This window comes from Anomaloglossus baeobatrachus, chromosome 2, assembly GCF_048569485.1.
Source record: "Anomaloglossus baeobatrachus isolate aAnoBae1 chromosome 2, aAnoBae1.hap1, whole genome shotgun sequence".
Taxonomy (NCBI): Eukaryota; Metazoa; Chordata; class Amphibia; order Anura; family Aromobatidae; genus Anomaloglossus; species Anomaloglossus baeobatrachus.
The window spans coordinates 134,222,948-134,236,637 of NC_134354.1; the positions used below are offsets into that span (position 1 = coordinate 134,222,948).

Consider the following 13,690-nt stretch of genomic DNA (forward strand, 5'->3'; position numbering starts at 1 on the left):
GAGGCCGCCGGTACCAACACCGGAGAACCAACCTGAAAACCGTGCACATAGGGGTACTTGGACCCTGAAGCCAGCACCGGAACCAATGGCCTAGCTAATTAACCAATTGAGGGCAGGATTATAGGTCCTGTGCCAACCAAAGTCCCAATAGCAGACAACCACCCACCAAGAGGGATAGGGCATCTGCCAGGGCCCGGTAGATCCCAAGGGCCAGCGTCAGCGGGCAAGGCTCCAAACAAAAGGACCGGGAGCGGACTCCCGTGTTTCACACCGGGAAGTCCAACACACCAAACACAGAGTGCAGAGGAAAGTGACACAGACCACCAGCCCGGGTGTGGAACCAGATACATCCGACCGCGGTGGCCGACCACCAGCACCTTGGTTTCCCAATGGACTTCTGTGATTTATTCAACCGTGAGTAACCTAACATTCCCCGGTCCGACTGGGAGCGCCGGCCCCAGCAATCACCATCCCAGCACATCTGGAGTTTCTTTATGTTATCAGCTGCGTTGCTGAGGCCCCGCCTCTTCTGATCACATGGACGTGACACACCGTGACGTCACCATAGGTCCTTTAGCCTAGAGGAATTTACCATGAAACAAGTCTGTGGCTGCACGGGAGAGAAGAAGTGTCCCCCAATCATCAAACGTAAAAGCCCCCCAGTATGTGAGTGTGTGTATAGGATTGTGTCTGTCTATGTGTATGATTATGATTGTGTATGAGTATGTGAATGTTTTCAAATATGTATACGCTTCTATGTGACTATATCTGTATATGCGTCTGTATATATATGTGTGTGTGCATACGGCTGTAAGCAGGTGTCTGTATGTGTATACGGCTGTACGCAGGGGTGTGTACTTGTATACGGCTGTACGCAGGGGTGTGTACGTGTATACGGCTGTACGCAGGGGTGTGTACGTGTATACGGCTGTACGCAGGGGTGTGTACGTGTATACGGCTGTACGCAGGGGTGTGTACGTGTATACGGCTGTACGCAGGGGTGTGTACGTGTATACGGCTGTACGCAGGGGTGTGTACGTGTATACGGCTGTACGCAGGGGTGTGTACGTGTATACGGCTGTACGCAGGGGTGTGTACGTGTATACGGCTGTACGCAGGGGTGTGTATGTGTATACGGCTGTACGCAGGGGTGTGTACGTGTATACGGCTGTACGCAGGGGTGTGTATGTGTATACGGCTGTACGCAGGGGTGTGTATGTGTATACGGCTGTATGCAGGTGTCTGTACGTGTATACGGCTGTACGCAGGGGTGTGTACGTGTATACGGCTGTACGCAGGGGTGTGTACGTGTATATGGCTGTACGCAGGGGTGTGTATGTGTATACGGCTGTATGCAGGTGTCTGTATGTGTATACGGCTGTATGCAGGTGTCTGTATGTGTATACGGCTGTACGCAGGTGTGTGTATGTGTATACGGCTGTGCGCAGGTGTGTGTATGTGTATACGGCTGTACGCAGGTGTCTGTATGGAGCTATAGGCCCATCATACTGTGTATAGGGGAGGTGTAGAGGTATAATACTGTGTATAGGGGAGGTATAAGGGCTTCATACTGTGTATAGGGGAGGTATAAGGGCTTCATACTGTGTATAGGGGAGCTGTACATGGGAGGGACATTATTAAATATTAAGTGGACACTTAGGATCCATTATTGTTATAGGGACAGTCACGGTATTGTGACTGTGAAAGGCACACTGGGGGCTCTATTACTTTCTAGGAACAATATGTGGGCACCTTTCTAGGGCACTTACACAGGTCATTAATATTTTCTAGGGGGAAATGTTACAATTTAGAGAGCACAAATGAGGCATTTTACCATGTAAAGGGCACAGTGGTGGCATTAATATGTGGGGGGCACAGTGGTGGCATTATTATGTGGGAGGCACAGTGGTGGCATTATTATGTGAGGGTCACAGTGGGGGCATTATTATGTGGAGGCACAGTGGTGGCATTACTATGTGGGGGCACAGTGGTGGCATTATGTGGAGGCACAGTGGTGACATTATTATGTGAGGGCACAGTGGTGGCATTACTATGTGGGGGGCACAGTGGTGACATTATTACCATGTGGGGGGCACAGTGGTGACATTATTATGTGGGGGCACAGTGGTAGCATTATTATGTGGGGGCACAGTGGTGGCATTATTATGTGGAGGCACAGTGGTGGCATTATTATGTGAGGGCACAGTGGTGGCATTATTATGTGGAGGCACAGTGGTGGCATTATTATGTGAGGGCACAGTGGTGGCATTACTATGTGGGGGGCACAGTGGTGGCATTAATATGTGGGGGGCACAGTGGTGGCATTATTATGTGGGGGCACAGTGGTGGCATTATTATGTGTGGCAGTAAGAGGAGCATGGTTTTTGTGCACACAGCAGGTGCAGTAATAGGACACACACGGCAGCAGTGGCTCAGTATTGGGGCGACGGCAGGATGAGGAGTTTGTGCAGGTTGGAATTAGATGGGGTTCGGTGCCGGAAGTGTGAGGAGTCAAATGTGTCTGTGTTGTAATTTCTGTAGATGAGTTTTGGCTGGAAGAAGTTGTCATGTCGGTCTGGGCCAGATGGAAAAGACGGAAAAGGTGAACAACTCCATCCGAAAGAACGTCAGCTGTAAGTCACCATCTATAACTGCACTGTGATCTCTTGTTTGTGCTGCAGCACCGATATCTAGCACTATATAGTCACCATATAGCGGTAATATCAGTGTCATCTGCTGAGGTCCACTATACCCACGATTAGTCTGCACCACCATCATCATCATATCATGGTTACCCATACCTCCCAACCGTCCCGGATACAGCGGGACAGTCCCTCTTCTGAGCCTTTGATCCCGGGTCCCGCCCGTGAGGCTGTTTGTCCCGGGCTCCACCCACCCACTGTAGCCCCGCCTCGCTGTTTCTCCCTTCTATTCATTACAGAGTCGAGCGCGCACCTTGAAACTCCTGTGACTGCTGCTGAGGTATGAATCACCCCCTGCAGCAGAGCGACCCCCCTGCACCAGAGCCGACCCCCCCCCCTCCCCCAGAGCCGACATCCCCTGTTCTCTCTGATTCCCCGTGTGCGGCTTCTCACTGCTGCAGACACACGGGGATCAGGAAGCTGAGGAGAAGACCGTGCAATCAGCACTTATCTCCTGCAGATAGCACTGGCCAGTAATAACCTATGCAGAGTGGCATCTGCAGGCTTCTATTAGCTTACCGATCAGTGGTCTTCTGCCTGCAGAGCTGCTGGGTCCTAGCTTCCCAACAGGTTCAGCTCTGCTTTATCCTGGCTCCCCTACCAGTTAAAGGGAACATGTCAGCAGAAATTTCACAATAAAAATAAAAGATTCCCCTCTGCAGCTCCTGGGCTGCTTCTAGAAAGGTTCCTGTTGTTATTGTGCCCCCTTTGAGACCTACAAAAATACTTTATGAAGTCTTACCTTTTTGTATGCAAATGTGTTTTTATGGTCACGGGGGCGGGCTGTCTGGCGTCCGTTATTCCCCCTCCTGCCGCTTTACGCAGTCCCCCATTGCTCATTTACATACACAAGGACGCCTTCCTCATGTAACTGTCCTCCCGAAGTTTTGCGCATGTGAACGCTTTTTCAGGTGATTGCGCAGGCGCGAGATTATGGGCGGCGCTGTGATTGTCATCAGCAGCGTTAACCAAGTACCCGCCCATAATCTCGTGCCCGCACTTTTCCCTCTGACTCCACCGTTATGCGCAAGTGCTGGCCATATGAACCATGTTACCTATTACTGCTTGCACGAGATTATGGGCGGGTACTTGGATGACTTTGCTGATGACAATCACAGCGCCGCCCATAATCTCGCGCCCATGGTAATAGGTAACATGGTTCATATGGACAGTGCTTGCACATAACGGTGGAGGCAGAGTGAGAAGCGTGGGCACGAGATTATGGGTGGGTACTTGGATGACGCTGCTGATGACAATCACAGCGCCGCCCATAATCTCGCGCCCACGGTAATAGGTAACATGGTTCATATGGACAGTGCTTGCGCATAACAGTGGAGGCAGAGTGAGAAGCGCGGGCACGAGATTATGGGTGGGTACTTGGATGACGCTGCTGATGACAATCACAGCGCCGCCCATAATCTCGCGCCTGCGCAATCACCTCAAAAGCGTTCACACTTTGCACAGTGCTCACTCCCGCGAGAGTGGCACTGGGCATGCACAAAACTTCAGGAGGACAGTTACATGAGGAAGGCGTCCTCATGTATGGAAATGAGCAATGGGGGACGGCGTACAACGGCAGGAGGGGGAATAACGGACGCCAGGCAGCCCGCCCCCGTGACCATAAAAACAGATTTGCATACAAAAAGGTAAGACTTCATAAAGTATTTTTTTAGGTCTCAAAGGGGGCACAATAACAACAGGGACCTTTCCAGAATGCAGCCCAGGAGCTGCAGAGGGGAATCTTTTATTTTTTTTGCTAAATTTCTGGTGACAGTTTCCCTTTAAAGGGAACCTATCAGGTGCAATCTGCACTCAGAGCCAGGAGCAGTTCTGGGTGTATATTGCTAATCCCTCCCTAACCGTCCCTGTATACACTAGCATAGATAAAGGCATCTATAGAAAAAGTATTTTTAAAGAGCTTATATCTTATGCTAATAAGCGCGGGGACTAGTCACAAGGGCGTTACTTCACTTGGCTAGTCGGCTCACATAGCGTGTTAGTACTCACACAGGGGCGTAATAACATGCTAACATGCTATGCGAGCCGACTAGCCAAGTGAAGTAACGCCCTTGTGACTAGTCCCCGCGCTCATTAGCATAAGATATAAGATCTTTAAAAATATTTGTTCTTGATCTCTTTATCTATGCTAGTGTATACAGGGACGGTTAGGCAGGGATTAGCAATATGTACCCAGAACTGCTCCTGGCTCTGAGTGCATATTGCACCTGACAGGTTCACTTTAAAGGGAACCTGTCACCAGATTTGGGGCCTATAAGCTGCGGCCACCACCAGCGGGATCTTATGTACACATTCTAACATGCTGCATACCTCCCAACCGTCCCGGATACAGCGGGACTTTCACGCTTTACGTTGTTTGTCCCGTTGCCACGGGCGGGACGGCCGGCTCCCGGGCTCCGCCCACCCACTCTCTCTCCGCCTCCCTGCTTTTCCCTCCTACCATCCTAGTAGACGTGGCATAGAGAGGAACGCTGCCTGTGCTGCTGCTGGTACAGTAAACGAATCTCCCCAGCGCTGATTTCCCTCCCTCCCCCCTCACCCCCGGCCGGAGCCTGTCTGTGCGGTCGGCCCGCCACCTGTCTGTGCCGGCGCCCCCCTGCCGCCTGTCTGTGCGGGCGCCCCCCTGCCGCCTGTCTGTGCGGGCGCCCCCCTGCCGCCTGTCTGTGCGGGCGCCCCCCCTGCCGCCTGTCTGTGCGGGCGCCCCCCTGCCGCCTGTCTGTGCGGGCGCCCCCCTGCCGCCTGTCTGTGCGGGCGCCCCCCTGCCGCCTGTCTGTGCGGGCGCCCCCCTGCCGCCTGTCTGTGCGGGCGCCCCCCTGCCGCCTGTCTGTGCGGGCGCCCCCCTGCCGCCTGTCTGTGCAGGCGCCCCCCGCCGCCTGTCTGTGCGGGCGGCCCGCCGCCTCATTGTGCGGGCGGCCGGCCGCCTCTCTGTGCGGGCGGCTGGCCGCCTCTCTGTGCGGGCGGCCCGCCGCCTGTCTGTGAAGGCGGGCGGCTGGCCGCCTGTCTGTGAAGGCGACCGGCCGCCTCACTGTGCGGGCGACCGGCCGCCTCACTGTGGCTGCCTGCGTGTCCGTGCTGGAGGCCCGCCGGCTGCCTGCGTGTCCGTGCTGGAGGCCCGCCGGCTGCCTGCGTGTCCGTGCTGGAGGCCCGCCGGCTGCCTGCGTGTCCGTGCTGGAGGCCCGCCGGCTGCCTGCGTGTCCGTGCTGGAGGCCCGCCGGCTGCCTCCGTGTCCGTGAATGGGTGTGGATGGGGAGTGGATATGGGCGTGACTGTGAAATGGGTGTGGTTAGGGGGCGTGGCCTAAAAATTTGCCGCGGCGCGCGTAGCGCGCTGCAAACTTTGTCCCTCTTTTCCTTCTTTAAAACTTGGGAGGTATGTGGTTACCTGGTAAGGGGCACACTCAGATGTTTTGCCCCCCCTGAGCTGAAACCCTAGCTACGCCACTGATGTATACTCATGCTGCATGTGTATGTATGCTGAGCCTGTGTATTGTGTAACTGACGGCCTCCACTCGTCTACGCTGTAGCAGACATCGGGCTGAGCTATTTGAAAATAGTACTTAAAGACCACGTGATCCTATCCCTACTCATGATTGGCGGAATCCACATTTTCTAGTTCGACACTTCTGGCGCCAGATACCATTAGAGGCGGAGTCACGACGTGTTTTATCCAATAGACAACTGCAGGAAATGACGTATCGGTGCATAAGCGACTCCCACAGGAAAATAACCTGTTGTGAAGCCTGCATTCGAAAGAAGCGGTGGGTGGGGGGGGCGTGCGTTGCTTGGTTACACGGGATGTGACGGACGGGGTCCTGTATGCGTAGTGCACGCTGGGTATTTAAGGCCTGGCGGGGCGCACGGCCCGATCATGTGTCCGGCGGGAGGGCGGGTAGGAGGGGTCAGGGACCGGCTGAGGCGGTTGATTCGGGACGGTTTGAATCGCGAGTTGCAGCCGGTGACCTTGCTCCTGCCCGCTGCCCTGCTGCTCCTGCTGTTCGTGTACTGCTGGCCCTGGCTCAGCGCCCTGCTGCTGTGTGTGCTCGCCGGCTGGGCTTACAGCAGCGCGTACGGCCGCGGGTGGAGGCTTCCTGAGTGGGGTCCACGTGTGGTCGCTGGGAGGCAGAGGCCTGCGGCATACAGGAGGCCGGCGGTTAGGTGGAGTCCGGCCTCACTGCTGCTGCTGATGGGCAGCTACCTGGGAAAGCAAGAGGCTCCGGGCCGGGCCGTGGGGCGCGGGACCCGGGACCTGAGAGAGCGGCTGGCGAGACCCAACCCCACGGTGCCCACCCCTGCCAGGCGCCTGTCCTTCAGGTGAGTGGTGTATCCGCGTGTGCTGTGGCTGCCCGCTGATCTCCCGCGTGGTCAGATCCTGAAGATGGGGGACTCCTGAGCTCTGCCTTCACTCCCACTGTGCTCAGGGGTCCCAGTGATCAGACCTGTGCCCCCCCCCACCTTATGTGCCCATCCTGTGGGGACAGTGCCATCTCCAGAGAACAGTCTAGCTGTATATGGCCCGTCCTCTGGGGAAGGGGTCTGGTTTGTAGTAGTGTGTGGGGCAGCCCCCTCCTGGCATCACTGGTCCTGTGTCTGCTCCTGCACAGTTCATCTATACTTCACACCTGCTAGCTTGTGTGGTTGAGACCCCGGGCAGCGATGCATGATGACTGGTCTGATAGACTAAGGCTGCTATCACACATCCAGTTTTTGCTGAGTGGCGCTTTGCAGAAAAACTGCAACCGTTTTTTTTCCGCCAGTTGCATTTTTTTTTCTGCGTAGACTTGCATTAACGCTGTATTGTGCCGTATGGCCTTGTGTTGCGTCCGTTTTTTTGCCGGATGTGGTATATTTGCAGCGGCCGGATGGAAATTGCCTGGCACATTTTTTTTTTTTTTTTTTTGTGGGGGGTGAAAAAACCGCATTGCGCCGGATCCAGCGCGATTTACAATGCAAGCCTATGGACGCTGGATGCGGCAAAAAACGCATCTGGATGTGTTTTTTGCACTACGCATGCTCAGTATCAAGCCGCATCTGTCAAACGGACGGGCTGCATGGAAAAACTTATGCAATGGATCCGTTTTTTTTTCACCGCATCCGTTGCATAGGTTTTTGAGGTGCATTGCAAAAAACCCGATGTGTGAAAGCAGCCTAAGGCTGTGTGCGCTCTGCACCGCACCTAAAAGGTGCGCTTCAGAGCGCAGCTGAAAAGCTCCGTTCTGAAGCGCATGGTGCCGGCAGAGAGCGTGCGCTCTGCATGCAGCCCCTCCCATAGACAGAGCAGGGGCTGTCGGCAAAGAGCACGGAAGAAGTGACATGTCACTACTTAGAACGCGCGCTTCGGGCAGCAGCCGAAGCGCTGCGCTCTAAGACGCCACGTGTGCACATCTCCTGCACAATCTCCATAGATTATGCAGAGGACGCATGCAGTTACGCTGCGCTACAAAGCGCAGCGTAACTGCATGTAATTACGCAACTTGCGCACTTAGCCTAAGGCTGTGTTCACACACTGCGTTTTTTACCTGCACTTTTGGTGCTTTTTTGCTGCAGAAATTTCTTGAGAAATTCTTGTAACCTTTCTGCAGACATTCCCCAGCCAAGCCTATGGCAAAAAAAAATTAGCTGTGCGCATACTGCGTTTTTTTCTTAAGAAAATTCTTTCAGTAGATTTTCTTAAGAAAAAGAATGAGCATGTCACTACTTTTCTGCAGCTAACTGCGTTAGTTACCATAGATAATGGCACAATAACGCAGGGAGCAACCAGCGGTAAAAACGCACCAAATCGCGGTAAAAACGCAGGTGCGCTAATCCTTCACTCTCAAATTTTCGTAAGAAATTTCTTAAGAAAAATTCTTTTTCTAGTGTGCACATTGCCTAATGGATCTCATTGTTAGGATGGAGAGCACTTCTAGCGCTACTTTATCCCTGACGACCCACAGTGTTAAAAGGAATCTGATCCATGACGCCCTAAGGCCCCTTTCACACGTCCGTGATTCTGGGACGTTTGTGCTTTTTTTTTTTTTTTTTTTTTTTTTTTTTCTACGTACCAGAATCACTGACATACGCAGACCCATTCTAATGAATGGGTCTGCTCACACGTCAGTGATTTGTCACTGCACGTGTCTCCGTGCAGCGTACCCGCGTGTGCGTGATTGCTGCACGGAGACATGTCCATTTTTTTTCTGGCATCACTGATGTTCCACGGACCACGCAGTGGTGTGGTCCGTGAAACACGTGCCAGAAAAAAACGTGCTTTTAAAATTAAAAAACATTTTAACTCACCCGGCGTCCAGCGATGTCCTCTGCAGCCCGTTCTCCCTGCTCCTTCTGTGCAGGCTGATTACTGTCGCGCATATTCATTATGCGCGACACAGCCAACCCGGAAGCAGCTGCTGCGGGGGTCACCGCCGGCTGGATGCTGCGTCGCGGGAGCGATCAGCACCATGGGGAGCGGGCGCAGGTGAGTGAATCTCTAAGTGCAATCACGGGCCACGGAGAATGGAGCCCGGATTGCACTTAGACAACCCACGTGTGCCGTGATTTTCAGCACACGCAGGGACATGTGCGTGTTTTACACGCCAGTGAAAAACGTCACTGTTTTTCACTGACGTGTGAAACGGGCCTAACTGCAGGCAACAAAGAATTAATTGGCTCTTATTGGCTCTTGTCATTTCAGACAGGAATGTTTTACTCTGAAATATTCACTTTTCAGAGGAAAAATGTATTTAAAAGGGGTGTCCACTATTTGACAACTCCTGATTAAAGGGAACCTGTCAGCAGATTTGGGGCCTATAAGCTACGGCAACCACCAGTGAGCTCTTATATACAGTATTCTAACATGCTGTATATAAGACCCTAGGCCACTATGTAGAACATAAAAAGCACTTTATAATATTTAAAGGGAACCTGTCAGCAGAATTTTCGCAATTAAACTAAGATTCCCCTTCTGCGGCTCCTTGGCTGCATTCTAGAAAGGTTCCTCTTGCTATTGTGTCCCCTTTTGAGACCTAAATAAATTTTATAAATTCTTACCTTTTGGTATGCAAATGTGTTTGTATGGTCACGGGGGCGGGCTGTTTTTCATCCGTTATTTGCCCTCCTGCCGCTGTACGCCGTCCCCCATTGCTCATTTACATACACGAGGACCCCCTCCTGAATGCTGGTGAGGCGATTGCGCAGGCGTGAGATTATGGGCGGCGCTGTGCTAGTCATCAGCAGCATCATCAAAGTACCCGCCCATAATCTCGTGCCTGCGCTTTTCCCTCTGCCTCCACGGTTATGCGCAAGCACTGGCCATATGAACCACGTTACCTATTACTGCGGGCACGAGATTATGGGCGGGTACTTGGATGATGACAGTCACAGCGCCGCCCATAATCTCTCGCCTGCGGTAATGGGTAACGTGGTTCATATGGCCAGCGCTTGCGCATAACAGTGGAGGCAGAGGGAAAAGCGCGGGCACGAGATTATGGGCGGGTACTTGGATGATGCTGCTGATGACTAGCGCAGCGCCGCCCATAATCTCGCGCCTGCGCAATCGCCTCACCAGCGTTCACACTGTACAGTGCTCAGTCCCACGAGAGTGCCACTGGGCATGCGCGAGAACTCGGGAGGACAGTTACATAAGGAGGGCGTCCTCATATATGTAAATGAGCAATGGGGGACGGCGTAAAGCGGCAGGAAGGGGAATAACGGACGAAAAACAGCCCACCTCCTGACCATAAAAACACATTTGCATACTAAAAGATAAGAATTTATAAAGTATTTTAGGTCTCAAAGGGCTCACAATAGCAACAAAAACCTTTCTAGCATGCAGCCCAGGAGCTGCAGAGGGGAAACTTTTTAGTTTTAATTGTGAAAATTCAGCTGACAGGTTCCCTTTAAACGGTCAGTGCGGAGCAGACTGGTTGGATGGGCGTCTGTTCTCTGGGTGCGGCGACTCCTTTTTGGACATCCTTGTCCTCCTTCTGAAGCTAGTGTGGATGATGCGTCCAATGTCGTCCACAATAGCCGACATTGAGGTTCCACACATGCGCACTACAATACTTTAATTTGCCCTACTCAGGGCAGATCAAAATGCATCTGCCCAGGACTCCAGTGTCAGCTTGTGTGGATGACGTAGGACACATCATGCACCCAGACTTCAGACGATGGAGGACAAAGACGGCCGGAAGAGGAGGTGCTGGTAACAGACACCCATCCGACCGGTCTGCACTCTACCGCCCCTTAGTTGAGTATTATAAAGTGTTTTTTTTACAGTCTACACAGCGGCCTGGGCTCTTATATACAGCATGTTAGAATGTTTTATAGAAGGGCTCAGTGGTGGTGGCCACAGCTTAGTCACCAAATCTGGTGACCGGTTCTCTTTAATGGATTCAGGACCCAATCGGGAACAAAAAACATGGATACTCTCCCCTTGCAGCAGCGCCATTCCAACCATGGCTGCACTGTGATGACACGACTGGCTGCAGTGGTCAAATGTCCATTTATTTTCACCAGCTACTAGAAAAAGTGGTTGCGTGGTTGGAGCGGCGCTGCTGTAGGAGGGGAATACACATGGTTTGTTTTCTATAGAGCCCTGAATTGATTAAGCAGAGGTCTAGTAGTGGCCAGCGTTTTTACAAAGAGTACCAGTGTTCACCCCACATCTGTGGATTGTGCCATCGCCTCTGTAGAGGGTTGATTCTGATCGCCACATGGAGACCTGAATTGTCGTCTGTACGGCGCTGCCTGCCTCATTTTGATGGATGGTTTAGATTGCACTGCTGTCCAGTTTCCTTAAATATATGTATTTTTAATTTTTTTTTTCTTTTCTCTAGGGAGACTCCAATTGTAATAAACCGGACACTTATGAGCCCACGGCGGCGGTACCCAACCCACCAGCCCCAATTTAGTATGCCGGGATCTCTTCCTACAGTGTACATAGATGGCTTTCCAAGAAAGACTCTGCTGTCTCCTAAACATTCTCAGATGCGCAGTCCTGTGACAGTGAAAATTGCCCGTCCTGATGCAAATATTGCTCGGTCGCCAGTGTAAGTGATGAGCTTCTCTAGGTGTTTAGCGGCAAAGGGAGGGTGCTGAAGGTACTATGTAATGAGTTTTGGCCATTGTTGCATGGCAAGTTGTGGACAACCATGAATTGAAGTTGTTCTGCATAATCTAGTGACTGATTAATATAAGTGTGTGTGTGTGTGTGTGTGTGTGTGTGTGTGTGTGTGTGTGTGTGTTTAAATATTAAACAAAATAATGGAAACACCTGCAAACATCAACAAAAGTTAGTTTAATATGGTGTAGGTCCAGCTTTTGCGCCGATTACAGCCTCAATTCTCCGAGGCATGGATTCATACAAGGTGTGAATTGTTTCCACAGGAATTTTGGCGCATTCTGCAGTTAAAACTCCCTCCAGTTCTTTGAGCGAGGATGGTGGCGGAAATTGACGTCTAACTTGAATCTCTAAAACGACCATAAATGCTCAATGTTGAGGTGTCGGGATTGTGGGGCCAGATGAGCTGCTCAACTTCATTAGAATGTTCCTCGTGCCATGCTTGAACGATTCTAGCTGTATGAATTGGTGCATTATCATCCTAAAAGATGGTGTTCCCCTCCGGGAACAGTGCTTGAACCATGGGATGCACTTGGTCGCCCAAAATGCCTAAATAATCTCGACTGTTAATTCTTCCATGAAGGGATATCATTGGCCCGGCGGATCTCCACGAAATAGCACCCCAGATCGTCACAGAACCTCCACCATGTTTTACAGTTGAGAAGGCAGTGTGGATGGAAGGCTTCTTTTGGCTGTCTCTAAACGTACACTCGGCCGGAGGTCGGAAAAAGGGTCAACGATGATTTATCTGAGAATCACATGTTTCCACTGCTCGAGGGACCAATTCTGGAGGTTTCTACACCACTCTAAACGCTTGGACACATTTGTCATTGAGAGCAGCGGTTTTCTAATTGCAGCTCTTCCGTGGAATCCAGATTTGTGCAGCTCCCGACGAAAAGTTTTTGTGGAAACTGGGTTCTGTAGGTGTTCATTGAGCTCAGCAGTGATTTTTGGAGGCGCGGTCTTGCGATGCTCTCACAATTCGCTTTAGTCAGTCTCTATCCGTTAACTTGGACTTTCGGCCGGACCTGTGCTTTGCTGCGGACATTTTTCCTTCTTTCAAACGCAGTCATTACTTTGGAGACAGTACCTTTTGAGACGCCAAGCATTCGTGCACTTTGTTACACTAGCACCTGCCATATGAGCACCAACAATTTGTCCTTTTTGAAAATCTGAGAGGTCTGCCATTGGTATCAGGTTCTCATCAATGTTCTTACAATTCTGCAAAGCAAACAGTTAATTTACATACACATATCACATAACACAAATCAACTACAAAACATTAACATGTCACGGTTTGCATGTTTATAACATGTTCGATTATGATGCAAAAATGTAAGGTGTTGCCATTATAGTGTGTGTGTGTGTGTGTGTGTGTGTGTGTCTCTAATCTATAAAGCGGAGTGTATGTATGTCCGCTAAAGGAATCTGCACTGTCGCATTTACAAAAACAAGATTTTGCACACTCCTCATGTGACTCAGGGAATGTCGTAGACTGTTTTTGACAGGAAAATTTAACCTCGAGCTTTACTTGCACACCAAAAATCCTGTCTCCATTAAAGTCAATGGAGATGGCAGCTACAGCTTATTAATAGCAGCTGTGATTGGTTGCTATAGGAACAAATTAAATTGTTAGTATAAGAAGCTTACGTGTGAGGTAATAAGATGTCGGTGGGGAGACTGATAGAGACAGACTGAGACACAGACAGGAAAAGAGACAGACGGAGGGTGGGGGGGAGAGACATAGTGGGAGAGAGACAAAGACAGTTACTGTCCTGGGCAACGCCCTGGTACTGTTATGTTTATTTATTATATATATTTATTTATTATTTTATTTATTTATTTATTTTTTTGGTATATCTAGGACTTTAAAG

The 13,690-nt window shown here is 51.2% G+C and overlaps 1 protein-coding gene across 2 annotated transcripts in view; it reads left to right on the forward strand.

Annotated features, from left to right (window-relative positions):
• The first annotated feature begins 6,547 nt into the window (after positions 1–6,547).
• Positions 6,548–13,690, forward strand: part of POM121 (POM121 transmembrane nucleoporin) — a 52,483-nt gene continuing 45,340 nt past the window's right edge. For both annotated transcript variants that reach the window (XM_075335355.1, XM_075335357.1), the window contains exons 1-2: positions 6,548–7,030; positions 11,533–11,745. In XM_075335355.1, coding sequence (XP_075191470.1) covers positions 6,588–7,030; positions 11,533–11,745 — 656 coding nt within the window. In that variant the 5' untranslated portion in view covers positions 6,548–6,587. The remainder of the gene's footprint in view (positions 7,031–11,532; positions 11,746–13,690) is intronic.